This window comes from Chlamydotis macqueenii, chromosome 5 (genome assembly GCF_036417535.1).
Source record: "Chlamydotis macqueenii isolate bChlMac1 chromosome 5, bChlMac1.mat, whole genome shotgun sequence".
NCBI classification, from domain to species: Eukaryota; Metazoa; Chordata; class Aves; order Otidiformes; family Otididae; genus Chlamydotis; species Chlamydotis macqueenii.
The window spans coordinates 66,266,678-66,292,977 of NC_141560.1; the positions used below are offsets into that span (position 1 = coordinate 66,266,678).

Genomic DNA, 26,300 nt, shown 5'->3' on the forward strand with positions numbered 1-26,300 from the left:
CACATGATTGCACAATCAGTTGGTCACACATAAAAATCCACTGGGATTTCTGGCAGTAGTATTTCAAGTCTTTGCCTTTTTATTTCCTACAGAAGAACTTATGTATATACTTAAATATATATAAAACCACTTTAATATCCTAACTTTGGAGAAAAATATCTTCAAACCACGTTCTGCTGCATGAAGATCCTAAGATTCAGGAAGATGAAGCCACTGCCTTCACCGAGACCATTCACATTAAAAAAGTAGTATATAATGAAGTGTCTTGACAAAGGTTAAACAGAATTAACAGAAGTGTAAAAATGAATTTTAAGACAAATTTTAACTGCAGTAAGCTTCCCAAAGAACCTCACCAATCGTGTTACCCTATCCCTTTGCAACGTTGACATGCCTGACATGATCCTATGACACACTAGGGAAGAAGCAGTATAAACAAATGCCAGGAAATCTCTACTGATTTGTTTTAATAAATATTGCACTTTCACTCTCCTCCTCATAAAAGCTGAATTTACAGTTCTAGTGCTGTATGGTAGATCATGCTTATTTCCAAATGAGTGCATCTATTAAATCCTGTCTGACATAACAGTAAATACAAATAAAAGATTCTGGTTACCCAGACGTCACTTCTGTAATCTCTGGTCATACTTCACATAACATCAGAATCACTAATTCACTGAAATCCTACAACAGAATGTGGACCTGACAAAGAAACTGTCCTAAGTAACCCTCAAGCCAGAATAAGCACAGCCAGTCATTTCAGAGTCGCAGAGTAACAGAAATCTTAGTGTTTCACAGCAGAGAATTTTCTTGCTTGCATTTTCATTCAAATGATTAAGCACAGAAAAACATATTTCAACAGAATGTTATAATGGCTTGGCAATAATACAAACTCTTGTCAAATACAAGGCCAAACTGTACTGTGCTTTGAATTTAAATTCAACACTACAAATATTAGATTTTCTGTATTATATATCTTGAGTTAAAATGTTGGTTTGTTTTTAATAACATTTGAAGTTTCACAAAATTATACTGACAGTGATACTGTCAATATCACTGCTACTGACTCCAGCGCTACTCTGCAAAATAACAATAACATTTCTGACAAAAGTGTTTGTGACAGGTGCTACGTTAACTGTTACTGCAACTCAAATCTTCAGTATAACAGAGCAAAATAAGCTGCTTTGTACTGTCCTTACTCATATCTCTGAAATCTGACTGCAGCACATGGTGCAAAGACATCTCAAGCTGTGCTGTGTTTGTTCCTGGCCTTTCTGTTTGACTGACAACAAAGGGACAACTTAAACCAGTGATAATTAGTGACATGTGCAAACCCATCAAAACCAAACTCTTAAAACCCCTCAGATCTATTTTTATATAGACTAATCAACAGGTAATAGCTTGATGTCTAACTTGACAATAAAGACAGGCAATAGGTATGGCACATAATTTGTTGAAAGAAAAACTCAAATGAAGGAATTGCTGCTGTAGGACTATTTAAGCTCTCCCATACGACAACCACTTCACATTTCCCCCAGTTTAGTCCAGGAAGGTTAAACAGATAAAAATATATTCAAAAGTGCACAAAACAAGAAACAGAAAGTCACGTTCTCCATTTTTATTTCTACATATCTGAGCCGTACAAATATAATCCAAATACTCTGGAAGCTACTATGGAGTTTCTTCAACAGAGATTCTCTGGATTTTTCTCTTGGTTACCTTCCTCTCACTGAATCTTGCAATGAGCTGCTGACACTGTAATCTCAGTACCTGATGGGCCTCAGTGCTGGCTCCTGACAACCACAGTATTATTCAGCTTTATTCCAAACCCATGCAAGAAAAAGAATATACTCCACTGCAACATGCTTTCAGTAGCACTGCTTGTCTTATGCACTTGTTTTGTGATAGGAAAGGAAGATGTCCCTAACCGTGTAGAATGGAGAAACGTCTCTTCCTAAACATATCACATACATGCGTATTTGCTTATAGAAGTCTCTAGTCCCCGATGTCACAGTGTGCGTGCAGGGCTTTGTCTTCCCATCCTACTTTACCTTCCTCTTCCCTGTACAATACATTTAAATCATTGAATGATTCAAACAGACCTGAAAGTTTATTGTTTCCCTAAAACGGTAACTCAGGAAAGGAGAGAGAGACTATGACAAGGAGTAAAAGGCAGTGTGAGAGGGGCGGTTGCCCTGGGAAAGAAGGAAGGGTACCAACAAAAGGGACTAAATATGCTCCAACTTCCTTGTGGCAGCCACAGATGAACCATACAGAGCATCTTTCCTTTACACAGGGGCAGGGACTGATGGCCTCATGCCAGGCTGAGATGGAGTTTCAGCACAGGCTGAGATGGTATATATATTTATAAATTTTTATATATATATATATATATATATATATATATATATATATATATAAAACGAGCCACTTGGTATCAGGACATGTCGCAAGCAAGACAAATTAGTTCTTAGGTGTGACATCATTCTGCATTACCCTGGAATTACTGCTGCACAAAACCTACGGCTGGGATCGCAAGCCAGGTCTGTTTCTATGGGAATGTATGTTCATGTATCTGCTTATGCCTCCTCTGCTGAAACTGTGCTGGACCTCAGTGGAAAAAGAAGAAAACAATTGCTAGAGTGGGGCTCGTGGCAGCTCCCTGCACCGGAGAGGTGAAGGGACATCACAGAGAAAAGCACGCTTCTGCAAAAATAATTTGATCAGTTGGTGTCGTGGTTTTGTTAGTGAGGGGTGGTACACAAAACAGATAAAAATAGGTTTGTTTTTTTTCTGACAGAATTAATCATACTGTAAATCAACACTTCCTAACATCCACCGACTCCTAATAATAGGTATTAATACGGTAAAACCTGTTCCACATGAAGCAGTATTACACTGAATAATACTGGATCTGGGGCAACATGGCAGTTATGACATTGCCATAATGCCCTCGCACAAGGTTTAAACTCCTAATTGCCACTGGGTTTCCCGAGTCTAGATTTTGTCAGAATAACGTACCTGACTGTTTCTTCCTGATGGCTGCTGAACATTGCATTTGCACAGTGCAGTAGCCGCAGTGCTTAAAATCAAGTGATATCTTTTAAAACTGTTATGGATGTTTATCTAGCAGTTTTCTTTAAATGGCTGCAGAAACACTAGACAAATAATCTTACAGTCGCAAAATATGGCAAGAATAAGAGCATTTAGGTTGTGCAGTCTGTTTGCCTGCTAATGGATGACTCCTGTCCGCTCTAGATAGGAGGTTTCTGTCCAGCCCTCACTACACCCTTCCAGGCTAAGGAAGCAAACATGGCAAGGAGCAGCATCTGTTATCACTGGCCCTTAGAATTAGTTAGGTGCACAAGGTGACGCAGAAAACATCTACGTATATTTTATCAGGCCAATCACAATCACTTTGAGTTAGTTAAGCTCTGGTCTTAAATCCACGTCTCACAGCAGGTCTTACTAAGCTGGCCATGGCAATGCACCGATAGAACAGTATTGTGTCAGGACTAATCAGAAGGACTGCACAGACTCACACCATCAAAGGCAGAGAGCACCTTCTGCCCATTCAGATTACAGACGTGGGGCTGCCCCAGAGCACGTGGCTAAGGCTTCTGCATTAACCCACCCTCTGTCAGTGTTTTGAAGTGAACACTGGTTAACGTTAGCTATAATAAATATATAAATACTCCCCTCCTCTTGTAGGCGTCTAGGGCTTACACGGTGGATCACCTAACTTTCAGGCTCTTGCTTCTGGAACAGAGTCCAGAGCCCCTGGGAGGCACCCTGGTGCTCTGTGCAGCACAGCATGACACTCAGGCACCTCAGGACGGGACGTGACTCAACCAGCCTCCACGTGGAGCAAACTAAAATCTGCACGTTCTGTCTGCAGCTGCTCAACAGCAGCCAAGGGGAAAACCTTAGGATAGGAAAAGATGAAACCTAGCCTACCTCTGCCCTCCTGCAATTTACACCCTGCAACCTTCTGCAAGCAAGGTAACTGCGTCTCTCTATTAAGAGAGCGAAGCAGGAGTCGTACCTCCAGTCTTCTCGGGAGAAGCATAGGACACACATACAAGCACATAAGAGATAACATTTTGAAAAAATTAAATTCTTAGAAATTCTGTTCTTTCTCTTGGGGAGTGCTGTCTCTCTCTCTCAATGTCACATCTTTCTCTTCCACAAGGAGTGCCTAAAATATTAAGCTATACCACAATAACAGTAGATAATGGCCCTTTGTTCTCCTCTTGTTGAATCTGTGCCATTGTACATGTGAAAAATACCAGATTCTCAATTCAACAGTCCTAGTCCTTGTGATCTAAGAATACACTGGTCCTCTACTTTACATTACATCCATTGCATTTGACAGACATTTATCGGGCAAAACAATGCTAATAGAGAGAACAATATCCTAAAGATTGTTTCCTGGATGATAAGTTTATTACATTTAATGCAGTTTGAAGTTGTAAAGTCTCTCAGGAGTCTGCTATACAAAAGTAAGCCTAAAAAAGCCTCAATTACAGCACTTCAGAATATAACAACTCACTGTGAAACAGAAGGAAAAGACAATTCCATCAAGAAAACGTAAAATAGTCCTGCTAGAAGACCAAGAAACAACATTTCCTAGGAAATCTGACTCCCAAGTATACATTCACAGCCCAAGCATCCAAACTGCTTGGAGGAAGAGTTGCAATTGTAAGAGCACTGATACTGTTGTGTCTGATGACATCTAATGGAAAACTTTGTAATATGGCTGTGTCCTCTGAAACAGTTCCTAAAAATACAGTCAGCACTTAACTCGAACATCCTCATAACTATTTCTGAATTGACATAAATCCCTCTCAGAGCAAAATCACAACAGTGGGAAACTTGAAAACAAGGTTCATTTCACACAGTTGTAATGTCCCTGAAGCTGGGTCTCCTGGCTGCAGTTTATGCTGATGTAGTTAGGAATTTTGTTAGATTCAAAGTTTGCCATTATTAACACTGGGAGAAACAAAAGTAAGTTAAAGTTCAGCAATGGTATTACACTCTGGAAGTTACAGAAAAGATGGAGGTAAAGAGGGATGATGTCTGTTTTTTCACCTGTTAGCCTTGACTAGAATGATAACCATCGCAGTACCTATGACATTAGGATTCATACTTGTTGGTTTTCCTTACAGGCAGAATAGGAATCACTGCTATGCAGTAGTAAGGGCACTTGCTGTGAATGGTACACATCCAGCTTGATGCAAAACAGATACAAAGTGGATACACTTGACTGAAGAACCTAAGTGTTGTATTTGGTTATTTTTACAAGATTACTAAATCTAGAAAGCATTTGTAAGTACAATAATGATCTAAGTTGTGCCACATTGTTCCGAATTTTCAAGAGGCTATTACATTTTTAAATGAGATTTTACCTTACTTGGCTGGAATCCATCGTAAATAATCCATAAAGGAAAACAAAGAGTCCAACCAGGGCAGCAGGAATAAGCATTCCAGTATACCACCCCAACCAGGCAAAATACAGTCCAATTTTTTCACCAAAATATCGCCTACATGAAAAGGAAACACAGATATTGTTAAAGTTAAAACTTATGGTGACCTCTATCTAACTTCAGAGTAGTAGAATAATTCTAATGAGGAACTACTATTAAATGTTTATGGTAAAAAATCAGTTTACCAAAAAGTTTTATTTCAGAGTAACCTAACATTCACTAATTGCAGACTAACTAGAAAATACATTTTATAAACATATAACTGAAGTGCCCTGTAATTTTCATGTCCTTGCAATAACTATGTAGATGTACTAGGACATAACAATTATGCTGCTTTTTCCCTCCACTGGACCTAGTAACTCTGACTGTCCACGTCGGTAACAGTCTTTGCTCTCAAAGGTGCTCACATGGGGAGCAAGTGTCCCTGACCTACAGACCCCTTCATGGGTTTGTATTTTAAGTTTCACACTGCAAACTGTCAAGCAGCTCAAAAGCTTTTGATTACATAGCCTTTTATGCACCTTCATTTAAAATTAACAGCTCTGCACAAAAGATCACCCAAAAGAAGCAAATAGAGAATTCCAGTCTTACCTGAACATACCAAATAGCTAAATTTTACAGGAAAGCATAAGGACAAGGCATTTACCAGTATGGTTAATGCACTGTTACCAGGCTGGCTGTATCACAGAAACAAGCTACTCTTCAAAGTACTAATACCTGATTAAATCGAGAGGTTGGTATTTGTACCACATTCCCCACCGTGCCCAGCGCTCATATAAGAGGTGTCTGTGATTCTGAGCTCCGTGTGTTTTGATAGGATGCCTGCTTTTGTGACTTCCCTGAAAAACATAAAGAAACAAAAGTATATTACTAGGCACTAAGGAACATATAGAAATTTCTTAGGTCATTGAATATAACTTTAGATGAGGTGTTCACTATTTCTAATAAATAGCTCTCATATTATGGACACCTCTAGTACATGTCATCTGGAGCCTGACGTAAGCCTGACAGAAGAGAGATGGTTACAAATGGTTCTGAAAGGCCATCACCTCTAAAAATTAATGATAGAACCATACTAGTACAAGGCTACGAAGAACTACTCAACTCTTTATATGGCTTCAAATACAGTGTTGCTATTTCACTAATACATGCTTGTTTGCATGCTTTCAGCTACTTCAGTTTTACAAAATTTTTAATGAGACGGTTGCTGTATCTCTTTTCTCTCCTATAAAATTTTAGAAATTTCTGCTATATCAGCTCAGTTCTCCTCTCCTAGATATTTTCTACGTCTATATGTAACTCCTTTTTAAAAGTACAGAAAAATATAGTCTGTGGTATGCATTTTCTAAGATGATGGAAACAACAGAACTGGCATTACTTTAAAACTACACAAGACTCTCAAAGGCATTAAAAGCAAAACACAGAATCTGTCTGATCCAAAAGAAGTCCCTCTAGGCTGTGCCTGACATTTACAGACTGTCTGATAGCCTAACAGAATAGCCTCATGCTCAACAGTCGAAAGGCAACACACAGATTCACTAGAACCATCCTAAGCAGAATCACCCGTATTTGTAGTTTTACTCCGGCTCTGAAGCAGGACATCTTTCGTCAATTTTTTTTCTCCCCAAAAATCCCCACCACTCAGTACAGTAAAGAAAATATCTCTTTAAATAACTGCAAGTGAGCCAAATAATTTACTGGGAGGAGAGGAGAGTTCTCCAGAGCAGTACTTCAGAGTCAGCAGTCAGACAGATTCTTGGACCCTGGTAGATCCACATAATTTAGCCATTCAGATTTTTATCATTTATTTGAAATCTTGAGCATTCCCTGCAACTGAAAGGACACCATACACTTGTCTCAATCTGCTGACCCTCTAGTTTAAGAACGAGTTAAAACCAAAGTTAAACGTAGCAAAGAGTTCGATTCTACTCATTTCCCATTAAAGTCAGCAAAGCAGCATACAAAAAATTTCAACAAAGACTGTGACCTTTGCAATGTCTAGGAACACCTAGGAACAGAACATCAACTTATTCCCACAGTTACCTGGATGAATGACTGCAATGCATAAAACATTACCCAGTATTTAATATTTTTAAATCTTTTTTTTTTCCCCTGCTTCTTTCTGCACTGTTTATCCATAAGAGAGACCAAGTCTCACCATTCCCACTGGGACGAAATTATCACTCTCATTTGCTCTCGTGATAAAGAAAAAATAAAAACAAAATTAAAACTGAGTGTTCAACCACTAGCCCTCAGCACCAGTCAAGCAGCAATTAAGCTAAGAGTGGTTTAAAAATATGACTTAATTAACCTTAACTGAAGCTTTGAACCAGTAGCTTATGCCATAACAAAGGAACATATACATAAAATGGATGTGACAGCATGGTTTTGACAGCCAGAGAAAGCTTCACAGGTTCTTCTGGCAGTATGGCTAGCATTTCCCTGAAGTCAGCAATGCACAGCTGAAGTGTTAACAATAATGTCCAATTATTTATCTAAAATACTCCTCCTAATATCATATAAAAAATTACTCTCAGCAATTTGTAAAGCACAGGTCAGTCATTTGAAATATGACATCCAGTAACAATATTCTGCCCAAGCAACCACAGAGCTCACAGCTGCAATCACCATGCTGCTGACTGGCATTTCAATGATTGGAGATGCGTGGCTTGCATCTTCCTTTTCAATACACAAAGACTGAAAACCCTCTGAAGTCAAACACAAGTTTTTCATTTACTTTCTGGGTTTACAGTCTTCAGCAGACTTTAACCTGCTGACAAAGACGTTGTCAAGTAGAAGTTATCCAAAACTCTTCAGAAAAGACTATTTGGAAAATAATTAACCAGTCTCCCTAACTTTGATCAACTGCACAAGCTATTAGAAAAACAGAACATTTTGTAGGTGGCAGGCAAAAAATAATTTAATACAACTAATTGGAACAATTTGATATTCTCATTAAGAACTCTACAGACAATGTCCGGTTCATAAAGATAAAAAAGGATTATAATATTCTAGATCAGTAAGAAAATGCTCCAGGAAGTTTTTATAATGCATTACATAAGACAAATTTTAAAAGCCAATATTAAAGTAAGAGCTATAAATAAAAAAAAAGTCTTAACAGATTACATAGTGAAATTAAAAGCTGCAGGACAAAATTAAAAATAAAGTAGGATCTCAAAACATTAATGCAAGCTTTAACCCAAATATAAATACAAATACAAAATTAACCAGGTTACCTCATGTGGTGGAAATGCTGCTTCATATGTTCCATTATTTAGTAATCTATTAATACCTAAAAAGAAAAAAAGTATGAGTTCTGGTATCAATTTTTTTTTTACACATTTAATTTCAAGCCATGTGAATTTTCAAGTTACCTATTGACAACATAACATATAATAAATGCTCAGGATGCTGCTAAACATGACAGCAGTCAATAATCCCACCAACCATTTGTGCAGGTCTTGCTCTGGCTCTGTCAAACTACAGCAACTTTCTGAAGGCCAGTGTCTGCAACTTTTCTCTCAGGGTCTGGTACTCATACCAGATCAAGTGTGAGAAGAGAGTTAGATTCATGTTGTACTAATCAGAGCATATGATACAGATTTTATGGGTGACCAGATGATCTGACATACACAGAGACTGGTACGGACAGACAATCCCTGAGGCAGAAAAACCCCTGCGGGGTGAAAAGCTAACCTGTTGTTATTTTTAAGTATAAGCCAGCAAAAGGAGTTCGTATCAGAGCAGAGCCCTGCACTACGCTGGCTACAGCATTTTGGATCAGTTCCTAGAGTCTTCCTAAAACCAGATTTGTTTTATAATCAAAGCACATTATAAAAATTAAATAACCATCAATAATTATAATAAAAAGATTCAGTACTCTGTAAGAGCTCATCCACAGCCAACAGTTTTCCCAAGAAATAAAGCATTTATGATGGATTTCAGATTTGTCCATTCAACATACGTATTATGCTAAAGTAATCTCATGATGAAATTTGCCACCATCAACTTCAAAGGCATTAGATTTGAATCTTTATTTTCTACATTTTTCTTACTACCATTTTTCTTCAGAAACTCAAGCAACAACTTTCTGTAATTTCTATCATCCTCATACGTATAAGGTTTTAAGTATGTCTATATATATTTCTTAATTTAATTCCTGCAAAGAAAAATAGAAAACCATACGCACATCCCCTGTTCATTGCAAATGAAAATGAATAGCTAGACCTTCTAAAAAATAATACTGTAATAGGAGTGTTGACATAAACTGAATTTAGTCTTCAGGTCAACTGTCTCTGAGATCAAAAGCAATGAGATCAAAAATGTCCCAGTGGAACGGTGCTGCAAAGATATGGGCAGCACTTCAGGTACACTCTTATTGAAACCACTCCAGCTGGTGCTATTATAACGTCTGCATCTTGGACTATCGAATATTATTCTGAAACACATCTATATTTTATTCTTAGATATAAAAATTAATATTTTATGAAGACGCTCAGCTTTGCTCAACTTTCATGCTCAACTGCACTGCTACGTTTTGTTTGGCTGACTGTTCTTTTTTGCAGAACTAGTTTAGCCCCGGAAAAGGAATGTTGATATAAACTGAATTTAGTGTTCAGGTCACCTGTCTCTGAGCTGCACGGAGACCTCAAATAAGTTAGGTGTAGCTCGCATTGATTCTGCTGGACTGGAAGTGCTGGGTAGTAGCAGAACGACTAGCATCACTCCATGAAAACACACAACAGTTTTCTGAGGTATGTGTTTCTGAGGTATATGTATTTATTTTTAAAAATGATTAATTAGGTGAAAAATATTGCTGGTTTTTCCTGAGTTATTTAAGAAAACAATTGATCTGACATTCCATCAACACTATTACTGAGCAAATAAGATTTAAAGGAATGGCAAAATAATTGAGTTTACTAAAATGATACTTTTGCAGGGAAGTAAAGATACACAATTTTTATAGCTTCAGGTTAGAAAAAAAAAATCTAGCATTCTCACCCATTTTGGATTTTCCATCTTCATACTTAGTTCTCTGTAGCATGTGATGCACGATTCTACTTCTTGTGGAATTGCTGAAGAAGCTGTCTTTGTTGTTTATCGTAAAACTATTAAAATAATGAATGTCTTTTAATATTCAAAACAATACACGGGTGTTGAAACATAGCTGCTCAAGTGTTTTCTTCTTACAGTGACTTATTGGATCTTTACCCTCCCTGGTTACTGCACACAATATAAGATTTTACATCCCTAGAGCATCTTCTCAAGACCAATAAATTTATCATCATCACAGATTATTGCTGGCAAAACAGAGCAACTAAAACTAAATTCTAAAATATCCTACTATCTAGGTCATTTCTGTTCTGGATATAATTAAAAAAAGATCTTCAGAAGCAGTGGTTGTTCTCAAATTCAAGTTACTTAAGAGTTGGCAGATGTCTGTGTCATAGAACTACCAGAACTACTATACAGGAAAAAAAAAAAAAAAAAAATTATCTCCATGCACTAGACACTCAAGGAGCAGCTCCGCAAACACTTTCCCTTACAGAATCCTAGGATGGAGCCAAATAAAGCATCTTTTCCCAGACAGCTCTGGATTTTGGATGCCAGAAATCTGACATGCAGAAGCTTTTGCCTACTCAGCTGTGCCAAAATTACAGTTGATAACATCAGCTGAGGTGGTTGAGAAATAACATCACAACCAAGTGATTGATCCAATGCAATACAATCACTGAAAAAAAAATTGAGATTATAATGCAATTACTCTGTCTTTCCAGGTTAAAGTCATTCCACTAGCATATAGCTTCTTTACTGAGAAGAAAAAAATCCCTACTTAACCTAATTTATACTTCTACTTTAAATGTACATTTCTCTCCTAAAAGCATTATCACAAAATACTTTAAAAATTAATAAACAGCCATAATTTTAAAATCAATCTTTTTGGGTCCTGAAAAAAATTACGGCACAGTTTAACTCCATCACCATGCTGATCTGAATACATACAGTTTTTATTTGGTGCTATATATAATTACATTTTCAGAGACAAAAGCATTTTTAAAATGTAGATCTGATAAGAAAAAAAATAAAATCATCATTGGTTTTAGCCTGCCTCCAGGTGTTCCCAATTTCAACAGCTGTCTCAGGTTTTGCCTAAGTAAAATATGTAATTTTGTAATGTAATTGAAAGAAAAAATTCCAAACCATAAAGGCAGTGTTCATTTTTCAGTCAAATTTCTGCCTATATTACTGACTGACCGTCACATAGCAAGTAACTGAGAGTAGATTTTTGGCTTTAAAAGAAAACTCATAGAAAATATCAAATATGATACTGGGTATTTGCCAGTGACCATCTGTTAACGGCTGCCTCTACAGCACTTGCTTAGAAAAAGCGAGAAAAATCAAAAATCCTTGTGGTCTCTGGTGCTGCCTTTCCAGTTCCAGCACTTACTGGTGTATGCGTGCACGGCTAAAGGGTGCTGTGTAGCAATCTGTTTCTTCCAGATCAGGTAGGGCCTCCTTATCAAGCTTCATTGGATTCCTGGGCAACCAGCTCTTCAGCTCTCTCATATTCCTCTGCAAACTGAGACAATAAGAAATCAGATTTGCATGCTCTCATCTATCTGCTTGTTATTTCTATCTCCAACATTGCATATTTAGTGACATATCACAATGGAAATGAAATGAAAGCAGGAAATTTCCACATTAATAAAGGAAAGAAAATAAGGAGTTAAAGAGCAAAATTAACAGTATGTATTTGTGATCTATCTTGCACACTTTACTTGAGCACAATTAATCCTAAAATTAGTGAGATTATGGTTTAAGACGGGACTGCAGTATTGAGTCTGGGGAAAATAATTTTCTACGGTACTTCATCTGGCAGAACTGTGGATGCACATAGAATGCTTTACTTAAGAACATCTCTAACCACTTTCTCCAGCCCCCCTGGACAAGGCAAGTGAAACTCCTCCTCCCTCCCTTGCCTGGACACTCAGATACTAAATTTTGTAAAATTTGAAAGTAAATACAAGACTGCTCAGGATCAAATCTGTATGGTTTTCTGATTTCACTAAAGCCTTCCCCTGCAAAATTTTCCTCAGAATCCAAGGGCTGATATTGCCTTACCAAACATTATACCTCAACATCAAACAAAGTAAAGGATACATTACACAGATATGGTAATACAGTACTCAGACAAAACCAAACCAAAACAAAACTATAGCTTCCTGCAGTTTTCTAAAAATTAACAATATAAAACACAAATAGAACATCATTTTTGTATCCTCATTTAGATTATACACTGGTAACATAAAGGGCTTTATTCTACTGGCAACTTGCCTAAATAGTATCCAAGGACATTGCTTATACAAGGGTGTATCTAGTGAAGCACAGTTAATTTTCAAGCAAATGCTAGAAGTCACCTCCTTATCACTTCAATTTCGCCCTCCTTGATGACCTATACATTTTTCATATTCAATTACAATGAAATATTATTTAAGGAGCACTTTTAGTATTAAATGAGTCTATGTTATGACACTACAAGCACAGAGATTTAGAAAAAGTCTAAATTTTAGAGCATCATTCCCTAAATAATCTTTTTTCAGTGGGATTTGGGTCTTACTCAGAGAACATGTATGCATGATATATAAAGTGTATACATCTCCTATCCACCAAAAGTGTAAAGCTAAGTGTCAGATTTTTTAATCTGAGGTGAACACTTAATTGCCTGTGTTAAGCAGTAGCACAGCTACCCATTTCATAATTAAAAGTAATAAGTGATGACACAGTAAGTTGCTCGCAGGCAGCAAAGCGACCTTTGTGAAATGGCACCTCTTATTATCAACATCAGCCAAAAACAGCTCTACCCCCTTCGACATTGTGCCAGATAGAAATCTAAGCCAAAGGTGGGACCAGAATTTTACATTTACATTTAAAATTCTCAAAATTTTCTTCTTGCTATATATGTATTGTGCACACTCTGTATGTAACTGGTACGGCACTCAAACTTCTTTTCTTTCATGAGGAAAATAAGCAGATGCATCAGGAAGAACAGAAAAACAATGCACCCGACTTGAGGTTTTTTAATTATGAAATTCTTTTAAAATTGGTTACATGAAAAGCCTTGATCATTTTCCCCCTTCAAAAATCTAAAAAGCTAGTAGATAATTATTATCTTAAAGAAATTAGCTCCCTTCTAAAATTCCTGTCTGCTCCTTTTAACATGCAAAGTAATGAAGAAGAGTACTGGAATAATTTAAAAATTATGTCCACATTACATTTGCAATTTCTTTTCTGAGGCAAAAAGGCTTTCTATCTAAGGTGTGATTGCCTTTTCATTATGTCATTTATGTGTGATCACTCCAAAACTTAGTGCCTTCAGATAGCACAGAATATTACAGCTGAAAAGTTCATCCTCCCATCTACAAAAATAACCCAGCAAGAAAGACTTCTTTTCTTGGCTTCTGTTATTTTACAACTAAAGAAGAAACTGAAGTTTCATGGAGCTTTCATTCAAAGTGATTACAAATTTCAGAAAAATCCTTGTCTGAATCATAGGACTAAATACTAGCGTTCTTATTCAGAGTGACTTTCTAGGTCAAAGGTAGCAACTTAAATGGATTCTTGAATTAATCGATCCAGTGTAGTCTATCTAATAAGAGTGAAAGTAGACAGAGTTGGTCTGGTGAAGTCACTCAAAGTCAGGAGTTCATGCAATGACATTAAAAAAGTCCTTGCAGATTATGTGTACTCAGCAAACTGAAATGCAAAGAAACAACGTATAGGTGAATTTGGAATTACCTGGTCAGACTCATGGAATGAGATGACCAGTGGCAGCTGCTGAATTCGGGTACGTTAAGTATTTTTGACAGCAATCACCACTCAGAATTTTGCTCGGTGCTTGTGCCTCTCACATACTGACAAAAGTACACAGGACTGTGTCCAGAACTGTCAGCCATATGCCACCAAACTACTGAGCATGGTACTACGTTTTGTAATGAGAAATATATCATGGTGAAAAATTCAATATATGGACACAATGATCACCAAAAAAAGGTAAACTAAAGGATAACTATTTTTTTTTTGATGCAATTATATTAACAATTTCACTTCAGTGTGTAGATTGAAATTCTAAAGGTTTTAAAAGTCCTTTCGCAAAAGGCTTATTGCAGCTCAGTTGCTAAATAAAGTCATTTTTGGTTCTCTATCCTTAGAAGTATAAATTTATTTCAACATTTTAGTGGGCAGAGTGGAGATGCATACTAGGGCAACTGTCTTTTAATTTTCTTTTCCTCAATGTCATTCTTAACCAGCATGAAATCGGAGTGTCTGATACGGCAGATACATGACCGATCCATTAGATTATTCAGTCTTAAATCTGAGAGTTCAGACAATTTTTGATCCTTACATTATCTACTCGCATGTCCCACTTCTAGCAACTTCCTTTCCTTTGAAAAGATTTGCTGAAGGCTTTTACTGCTCTTAAGGAGTATGATAAAATTATTTCTATAGCGTAGCCGTAGAATTCAAGCTTCATAGGATTAAGTACAGTGTTAAGGGTTTTTCTAAGGTTTGGAAGTAAAGAAATAAAGAGATACCACATAGATATGACATACAAGACAGACAGTATATCATTAAGCATTACATTTATCTTCTGTCCTTTCATTCATGCTCCTAATAGTCTTTTGCAGACTTTTTAAAGGACACTTATAGATATATACATCTACCATATAACCATGTCAACAACTTCAGAGAAGTGTGCATGCCTCAGCAGGGTCTAATATACTAGAGTGCTACCTCATATTCATATAATTACAGAAACTCTATAGGCTTAAAATTTTACCCTTGATATACAAAGATTTTAGTATAGTTCTTCATCATAGCTCTTGTAAACTCCACTTAGCAACTTAGAAATATTGAGAGATTTGATAAATTACAGAGAAGCAGTTAATTGTGAAGAGATGTAAGATGCAAAGAAACAATGACAGTAGCAGAAATTAAAATGGTGAGATGTGTATGACAGCAATTTTAGAGTTAGCTTTCATTTTTAAAGACAGTTTCTTTTTCTTCTTCTTCTTCACACTAGTCCTTTGTGCACTGGATTGTATAAAGTGGTGGAGAAAATATTCAGGGAAATATTAATCCCCAAATTCTCACAAGTAAAAACATTTATCTCAAATGAAAAATCAATCTGGCATGAAAATTGTTTATTACTTGGTTCACAGGTACTGTGCAACTTCAACTGCGTGTTTCAGACATCTGTCCTTCTAAATAAGGAAAATAAATTTATTTAAAATCTAGGACTCACCAGATGGATTACTGATGAAATGAGACAATTTTCCAGTAAAGCTTATTGATTTTGCCTTTGCATTACAAAGCATATCACTTACATTTTTCATAACGCACACTAAAATGGAACAAGCATGTGAATGACTGGGAAGAGGAAAAAACGCAGTTGTAAATTTATGTTACAGATTGTTTTATTTCAATATATTTTATCTGCTTATGTGTTTAAAGTTTTTTCACTTTATTGCTTTGTCTATTTTTGTTAGCTGATTATTTTGCAAACCGATTTCATGAGACTACTTAAATTCTTCCTGAGCAATAATGAGAGCTCTTCATCATCTAAAGTAACAACAGGAGAACCTAAATCAAATGCAATCTCATCTCAAGATCCATCTTGAGAAAACCCATGATAGAAAACTCTTTCAGGAGATTTCTCTCACGGAAAATTTTTCTTTTTTTTTTTCCCCTGCAGGTAATTAGGATTTACAAGACATCATTATGTCCGACTAGAGCAACGAGGGGTGATTACAGCTCACTGCGTTGCCATTCTTGCTGCCCAGTGCCCCCAGGCTCCTTTCACCCGCGACTGTGCCCTCTTGTTCCTTCCTCCTGGCTGACAGAAGCAGAAACAACGGCGGTAGCTGCAGGTGAGGTTTGCATGTGTCTGCCTCCTAGAGAGTTACACAGCTTTTACTGCAGCGCACAAGTTAATCTGTCAGCTATCAAATAAAAATTCACAACAGCCTTCTGTGTGCAGCACTGATTTAGTCCTGATCAGCAGGACACACAGGAGAGAAGTTACATTTGCACGCCTAAGGAAACAGCTGACTATCAGAATTTGACGCATACACTCAAAAGCATCTTCCATGCTAAAGAAATATGCCTTAGTAACAACAGACATAACTGTAGAGACGGCTCCGGTATTAAATCTTTGCTGCCAGGATAAGGCCATTTTATTTTCCTGATGTAAACACTTTTGCGTTTCTAAAATGAGAAACGGCAAAGCTTTAAAGTACTGCATCTTGTTACAGATGAATATTTTAACACTTTGAGCTAACATATTTTGAGTTTTCAAGAAAATAATCTCATTTTCTAAGTTTCCTGGATAAATTTACAACTGCGAATGGATTTTCTTTAGCAGGGTGACTATCTGACAAAATTAGAAGCTACACATCACCCACCAACCTGCCCATGGTTTTGCTCCTCCAGTCAGTGTAATAACATTTTTTCCTGAAAGAACAGCAAAAATCAGCTGAGAATAATCAAGTAGGAGACAGTTGAAAAGGACATATACATTAAAAACAACACTGGACATTTAAAACATGCATTTTCATAGGCAGAAAGGAGAAAAACACTTGAAAAAGGCAACTGAAATTGAGTAAGTCATTAAAATGCTGTGATTTCATATATTTTCAAGTTCAAAATTTGTTCCTGAGTCAAAATTAAATTTTAGATTTGCAGCTAATAATAATAATAGCTAATCAATAATTCATTCATAAGACACTCATCAGACAGGGTTCAATGGTGTCATGCTAGTATTCATTTCATGTTATCTTTCTCAGCTTTTATTTCATAAAACTCATTTTGGAAGAACCACCAGGGCTTCCATGCTATTAAATGCTTTACCCACTCTACGGTTTAAATACTCTAAGCATTATAGGGCCATTAGATCTACCTTCCTTCTCTGAAGTGGTATACCATCACCTTCCCTTGACATTTTGCATCCAACTGAAGAACAATACACGGCCCTAAAAATCTTAATACTCTTAAGTGCAACAAACAACTTTTATGTTAACAGTTCTTTTCTCTCCACCCTTCACTTCTCACAGAAACTTAAGAGAAACAAGACCAGAATTTCCCAGTAAAGTCTCCTGACAACAGTTACTGTGAAACCATACAGAGACATATTTGCTGCAATGTAATACTTTACACATCTAATCTCATTTTTTCAGGTTTTGTTTTCTGGCCATCTCCTATCATTTCATACCACGTTTCAACTAGTCGAAGGCCTCGATCCCACAGATTCCTCAGGGTACCCGTATCTTTACCACAGCACTCATCTGAGGACAGTGAAGTTCAGCACCAGGGACTTGGCTCCTCGCTTAGTTTTCATCTTCTACTTAATATCTGCCTAAATCCTTTCTACGTCTGCAAGGCTTATATTTTAGGAGGAATTAAAACAAGTTTATTGGGATACACTAATATAAAATCTTAATATTATTTTCAATTGATATTTTATCCTCTCCACCTACTCTAACACACACAAAAATAGTACTTTCACTCTGGATGCTTCTCCATCACTTCTCAGCCTAGAACCATACACAGTTAGCAAGATCTGCAACTGCCCATCTGGGCAGCATTTGATTAAAGTCCATGACTTACATTAAAGCAACAATGAAATGAATATATTAAAAGGAGTGAGAAGGAAATGCTGCCTGGAAAATATGTGGCCATTGGAAAAACACATATCTACCAATCTGCAGGCTGTTGGCAGCCTGGCACATGGTACTACTAGGCAGAACTGTAAATGAAGAAATGAAGAATTATTAAAGGATTTTCAGATGTTACATTTAAAAAAAAAAAAAATTAAAAAAAATTGCCCTTAGCTGTTTTGCACAGATGGAGTCCAGCTAAGCTACAGATAGATCTAATTTATTCATTACACACAGTAATAATTATGTGTCATATGAGATACTTGTAGATACAGATAAAATTGAACTTTTGTCTGAGTTCTAGAAATATATAACAGTTTCATTTCTACTGACAGACCATATACTTAGAAAAATACCTATAAATTTTTTAAAAAGTACAATTCAGTCATGATCTAATCTTCGTGGTAACATAAATTCTGTTTGAAACCATTTACAAGACAACAGTGACTACCACAGATTGGTCTTTTTAAATGTTAGAAAAATTTCCTTTTGTAATTGAAAAACTGAGATTCTATCTATATTACATATAGATGTGCCAACACATTTAGGTATAATACCATGCTAAAACTGTTCTGGGCTGCTGGATGGTCCCTTGGGTCAGAAAAAAAAGCATTTTTACTTTTCATCAAGAGAGAGAAATACTTCTTAAGCTGTGTAATAATTCTACTGATTTTGTTTAGGTTCCTGGACTGAGCCAAAATGAACCCAAAAAGTATGGGCTTAATTCTTTATGTATTATTCATATATGATACCAACATACGGTATATTTTAGTGACCATAAACGACAGCCAAAATTTTGCAATGCTGTGCCAGAGAACAAGAATGTACTGCATTAAAGTACTGCAGGGAAGATTAGCTCTCTTCTTCAGTTATGTATTGAAAAGGGACAGTCAGAAGCCACTGATAAATCGCATAAAGGTTAAGAGAAATTATCTGTTCTTAGAATCATAGAATATCTTAAGTTGGAAACCTATAGGGATCATCGAGTCCAACTTTCTGCTCTTTCCAGGACTACCTAAAACTACCTAAGGACTACCTAAAATTTCTTGGGAGGGAACTACAATAGTTAATTGTAATTCTGGGAGATTTGAGCTTCTTCTGTCCACTGAATGGAGAAAATAGTTACCTCAGGAAAATAATATATGCCATCCAGTTAAGAAAATTTCAATTTAAATAAGCAAGCTCAAGACTTACAACAAACAAAAGTGCTTTTGAGAGAACATGTAATTAAATTTAAAATGTGTGGTCACAGGATGTTGTTAAGGAAGTGTAGATGGCCATTTCTGCATCCATGAAAAGCCATCAGGGGCTAATATAAGTAAAGATGAAGACACAAACTCTGCCTCAGAAAGTCTCTAAACCACAACTTCTGGAAAGAGAAGGCATCATGAAACACTGCTTTACATTTGCTGGGCTTCTGTATTGGACACTTTAGACTGGCTGCTGGCAGAGCAAAACAGACCTCTGTTCTATTCTGCTACGTCCACTTTGTTCACAATAAAATTACTCACTTATTTTTTAAAAAGTACGGAAATTAAAGAAATAGCCTATTTAAAATATGCACCTAAGTTTTAGACTGCAACTTCATTTAAATTCCTATTAAAATATATTTCAAGAGAAAAGAAATGGAGATGAATTTACTATTTCTCAGAATGCTATTATAGAGGTTGAGGTGGACAGCGGGTTTTTTTCTTACAAAAAAAATATGTTTCATTCGACAGGAAAACTGCCAACAAAGTGAAGCAGCCAAATGCAGCATTTTATGTACTTTTGGTGTACTGAACTGGGTGGGATAAAAGGAAGCTAAAGCAACAGCCCAGAAACAAAGAAAGATGGATCAGACATTTTTGAAAAAAAATAAAAAAGAATATATTAACATGCCAGTTAATAATATACTAAACAAACACGACTTTGAATGCCTTCTAAACAAAGTAGTATTGCAAAAGTAGCCTTTTTTTTTCCCCTGAAGAGCACTACTGATCTGTGAAATTACTAAAATGATGAAGAATTCAAACCATTGCTAAATCCGAACTTAATTTTGTGACTTCAAGTATCAAAAGCAAGAAAGAACTATTTTTTTTAATTGGAGTTTACACTGTGTGTGCATATACACATATGCAAACATTTCTATATTTAAAATGTTGACAAGTATTATTCAAACTAGAGAAGCTCAAAGGGCACTATAACAATATTCTGAAACATATGGAAGATGACTGTTACACAACACAGAACATTTTTTTTTTTTTAATGTAAAGGACTTTGAAGGCTTACTGGGATGATAAGGCACCTCAGTATAGAACCGGCTGAATTAAGTTTTATGCAAAGAATGCCTCACAATGACTGTTTCTGTCTTAGGATCAACGCAAGAGAGCCACACTGCGATAGCTGAAATCAGCAGGGACTTGAAAGATAGAGCACTTGGCAATTCAAGTGAGAAAGGAGTGCTGCAAGGGTATTTTCCGTGAGTCATGCAGCTTTGGCATCTGGTTACCACTGTAACTCCTGATGAGGTTTACAGCATACTACATGCTCTTCTCTCTTTGGAAGAACATTACCAGTTGATTTGAAAAGGGACATTTCTCCTTTAAAAACTTCTGTATTACTGCAGGAGAGATTAACTTGTCCCACAAATAAATAACAAATATTTATTGCAAAAAGATATGATAGAATTTGTTTAGCACATCAAGAAAGAACTCAGTTTAACTCATTATTCTGCAAAGGAAAGCTAGAGGACCAAGAAATAAAGGTATCCCATTTTCTCCAAAGTATGCCAATGTGTGTTGGAGACACAGAAGATATCAGTCATTTCCATCATTTCACTTGCCTTTGAGTAAGACTTCAGAAATATCCTAAAATTACAGAGAATACTTCAGCTCAGATGGAGAATACCTGAAACTCTGTCATGGACATCCAAAACAATGCGTGAACTATTAACACTAATTTCTAAAGACATATGCTCAATTTGACTTGGAAGGTAAGCTGGAAAACAAGCACCACAGGTAAATGCGGAAAGAACAGTGCCTATTATTTTTCTCCTCTCTCCGCATCATCTCACTAAATTAAACACAAGCATGCCTAGCCACAGTGCAGCAAAACCTGCATTTTAGCATTAAGGTAAGTAATGAAGTTTTAATATTAAGCATTAAATCAAAAGTTTCTTAAAATAGTTTCTACAATACCTGAAAGGCATCCTGATGTTCATTCTTTCTGCATATTTGCACAATGTCTCCCATGGACAGTGAATTTTAACAAACATGATATCACTGTTTGTAACAGCTGGCTGTAAAGGGTGATAACAAATAAATAGATATTAATAATTCAAACCTCTATGGTATTCATCTTTCTAAAAGCATTCTTCAGGATAAAAATCGGGTTTTCAGCCTGAAGTGGCCATTTAAGTTTGAAAACACTGTAACTGCTCTGAGCTAGACAAAGGAAAATTAATAATTTTTTTTTCCTCCTAAATCTTCTAATATGAGTAAACTAGTAACTGTCAAAAGGAATCTATAAGACAGATGTTTGCCTATTAGCACAGCAGAATGCAGCATTTTTTGACATAGAATAAATGAAAATGAATTAATTTTAAATCCCCTCAAAATCATCTTAGATGACCAGTCTGAAGACCATTCTGTGTCTCTCCCACTTAAGGAGAACAGTGCTCAGCTGCCAGAGACATAAGAACAGCTGAGAGAAGGCTGCAGGTCCCACTCTGCCAAAATGGCAACTCAAGGGAACGGTGAAGGAATTGCTGTATCTGCTATGAACTTATAAATGGGATCTCTGTATGAATTGAGGTTTTTTGTAAAATTACAAGGAATACTCTACTCAAATGTTTTTCATCACTGATTTGTTTGTACCTAAAACAAAAGTTTCAGCATTAGAGGTTCCTACACTTGACTCTAACTGGGCTTGTTCTAATTTCAACAAATATTTCAAAATCGAATAATTTGTTTCTGCTTAGGCTCCAAATAGTTTTCAAAAGCTTTAAACCCAGTTTTTAAACTACTGTCAGGTTGGTTATTTATGAATATTCAACATGCTACATCGTCAGCTAGAACTTTCAAGGACTTCCAAACAGTTAAAAGCTCGTTGCTCTAACATAGAAAATGTAAGCTAATTCTTTTGAGTTGAAAAGTATAGATCAGGATGAAAGACACATGAAGTATAGGAGCGTACTTCAGGACAGACTAAACATATGCATGTTTATAAGTCATGAAACAGCAAAAATCCAAGACTGTTTTCCTTCCTTTTTATATTAGTACTGTCATTACTGATACCCCAGTCAGAGCAGTAACAATTTAACATGCTTGTGAAATGGTTCTAGACGGACAAAAGCCTTCATGTCATCAGTTCACAGAAGGAAAGTGAAAATTCCTCAATATCCCCCACACTCCACTACCACATAGCAGAGAAGGAAAAAACCAAAAAGCAAGCAAACCCACAATTCTCTAGAAGTTATTTTTGACAATGCAAAGAACACCTTGTTTTTAATATTTATTTAGAATATTGATTGTGAGCACCTAGACACAAACATTAAATCACCTCTATGATGTCAGCAACTGTATGAGGAGTCTTGAAGAGATATTAACTTGGAGTTTTGGGAAAGCAAACTATAACAGGTTGGAGTCAAGATGACAAAAATCACACCCATGCAACTAAAAAAAAAAAGCTTAAAAAAATCCTTCTAATACTCAAAGTTTTTAAAAGTTTCAGTATTTAAAAAAAAGGGAGGAGGGATCTAACAGTGAAATGTTGCACTCTGTGTAAAAGATGAATTTAATTTTTAACACTATTAGAAAATCAGGTTTTTATAAAATATATTCAAGAAAAATCAGAATTCTGAACAGTAGCACTTAAATTGTAAACCAGTCTAGGTCAAAGAACCCAACGCAGATTAGGTCATGTAAAGTAGAGATGGATTAACTTGACATTGAAAAATCTTTACCCCTTTAAAACCAGAGACATTTAGTATAATACATTCTGCTGAAAGACACAGAGATTATATATTAAAGCAACACCATGAGTCACCGAAGCTGGAAGTTTTCCTTTTTAACAGTACTACACCTGCTCCAATTTCAAAGTGATTATACTTTGGAGGTACATGCGTGTGTGTATATGTGTACAAGCACACATCTCCAAGACACATAAAACACACCCTATCAAACAATTGTTATTATTAATTTAATACAGCATTAAACAAAGCCTGACTGGAAAGGCTTGTAAGATTGTCAGGTATCATTTATAAATCCAATAAAGTATTATAAAGGGGTTTTTATACCACATAAGCTACAAGACTCACCTCTCGTTCTAACATCAACCCTTCTGCTCTCAAATTCTTCTCAAACGTGCTTCTTTTTTCTACCTGTGGACTTGACTTTTTGTAGACCAAGATGTAGTCAATGCGCTTTTTGCCGTCTTTGAAGAAGAGGCCTGATGACGCCATGGCATCACTCTGGAGAAGATAAAATAAAAATACACTAAATGTGGCATTCATAAAGATGAAGTGCGCCATCACAAATTCTGTGTAACACAGACTTTTCTAAAGCATATTCACAGGATGAATATATAAAGAACAAGTCACAAGAACAGGCAAGTTCATACTCATCGGTTGCTCAGGACTTCAAAGTAACTAGAGCAAACCAAAATAAAATAGCTCCACAAACCCTATATTTGAGTTATTTGTTTCAGATGTGGAAAAAATTTAAAAATTATTGTATGGGATATATAATAATAAACTTCTGCTAATCCGCACCTTCCAGAAGGAATTAATAAAATTTAAAGACAAGTAGATTAAACCAAGTTTCCCAGCTTTGTACCTGGTCAAATTTTATAGAACAAACATAGTTATATTTTCTCCAAAAGAGAAATAAATATAAAAAATTAAAAAAGACTATTGCTATTGATTGCAACCTTTTCCTGGATATTCCTGCTGAAGTGCTTTCTCAATGTCATGTTAGTAACGTTTAAATCTTGTCTAGTTCCTTCCCACCATGCTTGCAAACATCAGGGATTTTCTGACCTTGATATGGAAAACCCTGCTTTACATGCTGCCCCTGAAAGCTATTTTTGCATTCTGTGTTTTGCATGATTCAGAACAGATAGTGACTATATCAACTGGTGTCAGACTATGAAGACTTTGACAAGGTAAACTGAGAAACTATGATCATCTTCTGGAGAAGGCAGCAGTCATTTCAACACAAACGGTCCAGAACAAGTATGCCAGTTTGAAGTAAGATACGTTACACTCACTTCTACGGGACCACAAGCCTATGAATACAACATCTATTAGCAACAGGATGCTAGTCTTGGAAATTCATCCTATTTGCACTGTTTGCTATGAAATATATAATACTCAGAGCTACATCCAATAGTTACACTCTGTGTTGATAAACAGAATCAAGTGTTAGTGTGTGATATCTGCAGTATAAATACCGGACACCGGCTCACTTGTCTCTACATTCAGGTTTTTTCTTACTCCCACATACCACACTGCCAACTCTCTACATATTTAGTGGTTCTGAGAACACCACCATCCGCAAAAACTGGTTTTCTAACAAGATTCTTCCTCTTCCTCTGGCTTTTTTTTTTTCCCCAAAGCAAAAACTAAGGAACAGTCATCCTCAGACCAGCTAGCATTACAAAAAAGCGCATCATCACACATCGAGGAGCATTGTTTAAGTACACTAAGCTTCAATTTAAGTACAGTTAAGCTTATTTTTCCTCTCAGCAGCTGGTGATAGCATCAACTGTCTTTCTTTTCCAGATGACACTTTTCAAAAGTAAGCATTAATTTTTATTCTTTTTTTTTAAATGTCATAGATGTAATGATCTAAAGATAGAAGACACAGAGGTTTGAAGGTGAGGTAGTAGACGAAAGATCTGAAAAGGCAAATTTGAATATGCCAGTTTTTGAATACCCAAACTTTTTTCAGGTACATGACACGAGCAATGAACCTGCTCTTTAACAATGAAGAGTTCCAGCACAAGTATTTCACAAAAGCAGACAAGAGCAAGCTTCTGTGCTCCACAAAGCAGATAAAACCACATATAAAAAGCCTGGTGAAAACTCCTCCAAAGGGGAAATCTGGAACTTCTCTTACACAATTTCTGCTTGTGCAATTACTGTACAGACATTATGCAAATTAAATCTATATTTTTGTAATATACTTCTACCTTTCTTTGAATTATTATTTCTAGCCCTTCTTACTGCATTTCTGAAACATCTGCTTTTCTTCAGTCTTGGGAAAACATGTTTTCTTTCACAGATTAACAACAGTATGGAAATAAGCACTCGGACTCATCCGCACCAAATAGAATTATTTGGGGGTAATGTTCAATAAATAATGAGCTGCGCTGATACATTTTCCATCTACTCATCTCGGACCGCTTTCAAAGGAGTACTGCCACAGGTTGAGATGCGCAATACTGAAGGCACTTACCAAATCGTGCAGTGAACCCAACCTATACCCTATCAATTTCAGGACTGATTCACTTTATTGCTACTTTCATTCTGCTAGTTTCACTTCAGGGTAATTCTCAAGCAAGGCTGTCCACCTATATTAGCAGGAATATCTGCACTGGTAAAAATTTACCTGGTGATTTAGGTGTTTTCTCAGTTGACCTGAAGGAGCTCCATAACGTGTAAGCAGAACAGGGAGAAGCAATTTCAATTAAACATACGAGTCAAGGTCTATTGCCCACACCTAGCACAGTGACTCAGCCTTTTTGTACAATGGGCATTCAGGCAAAACCACATTTATCTGCTGTTTCAGACCAATAAATCTCTGATTCACTCTTTCACCTTTGTTTCAACATGCTGCAGAAGAAAAGCATCAGGAGAAATATTTTGTGTACTGTTTCAAAGATTTTCTGTTTCACTTGGAAAACGTGTATGAAAAGGACTGATCTCTCAGTTTTCTAGATTTTCTGAAACAGTATCCATCTGATCAGCTCTCTGACATTTACACACATACGAAACCTTATTTAAGTTTGATTGGAGAAACTCCTTTTCGACTCTATAGTTCAGCTTGTAAACCCAAGTTTTAGCTTCACCTTGTTCTTCCCGAATCTCTAAATACAAAAACTTTAAACCTTATTTATTTGT

General features: G+C 36.3%; 1 protein-coding gene across 1 annotated transcript in view; it reads right to left on the reverse strand.

Annotated features, from left to right (window-relative positions):
- ANO3 (anoctamin 3) overlaps positions 1–26,300 on the reverse strand; it is a 196,128-nt gene that overhangs the window by 32,932 nt on the left and 136,896 nt on the right. The window contains exons 5-12 of the mRNA XM_086748795.1: positions 23,496–23,648; positions 21,376–21,476; positions 16,950–16,994; positions 11,932–12,063; positions 10,485–10,591; positions 8,720–8,775; positions 6,201–6,322; positions 5,406–5,540 (exon numbers count right to left, since the gene is read on the reverse strand). Of these exons, the coding sequence (XP_086604921.1) occupies positions 5,406–5,540; positions 6,201–6,322; positions 8,720–8,775; positions 10,485–10,591; positions 11,932–12,063; positions 16,950–16,994; positions 21,376–21,476; positions 23,496–23,648 (851 nt within the window). The remainder of the gene's footprint in view (positions 1–5,405; positions 5,541–6,200; positions 6,323–8,719; positions 8,776–10,484; positions 10,592–11,931; positions 12,064–16,949; positions 16,995–21,375; positions 21,477–23,495; positions 23,649–26,300) is intronic.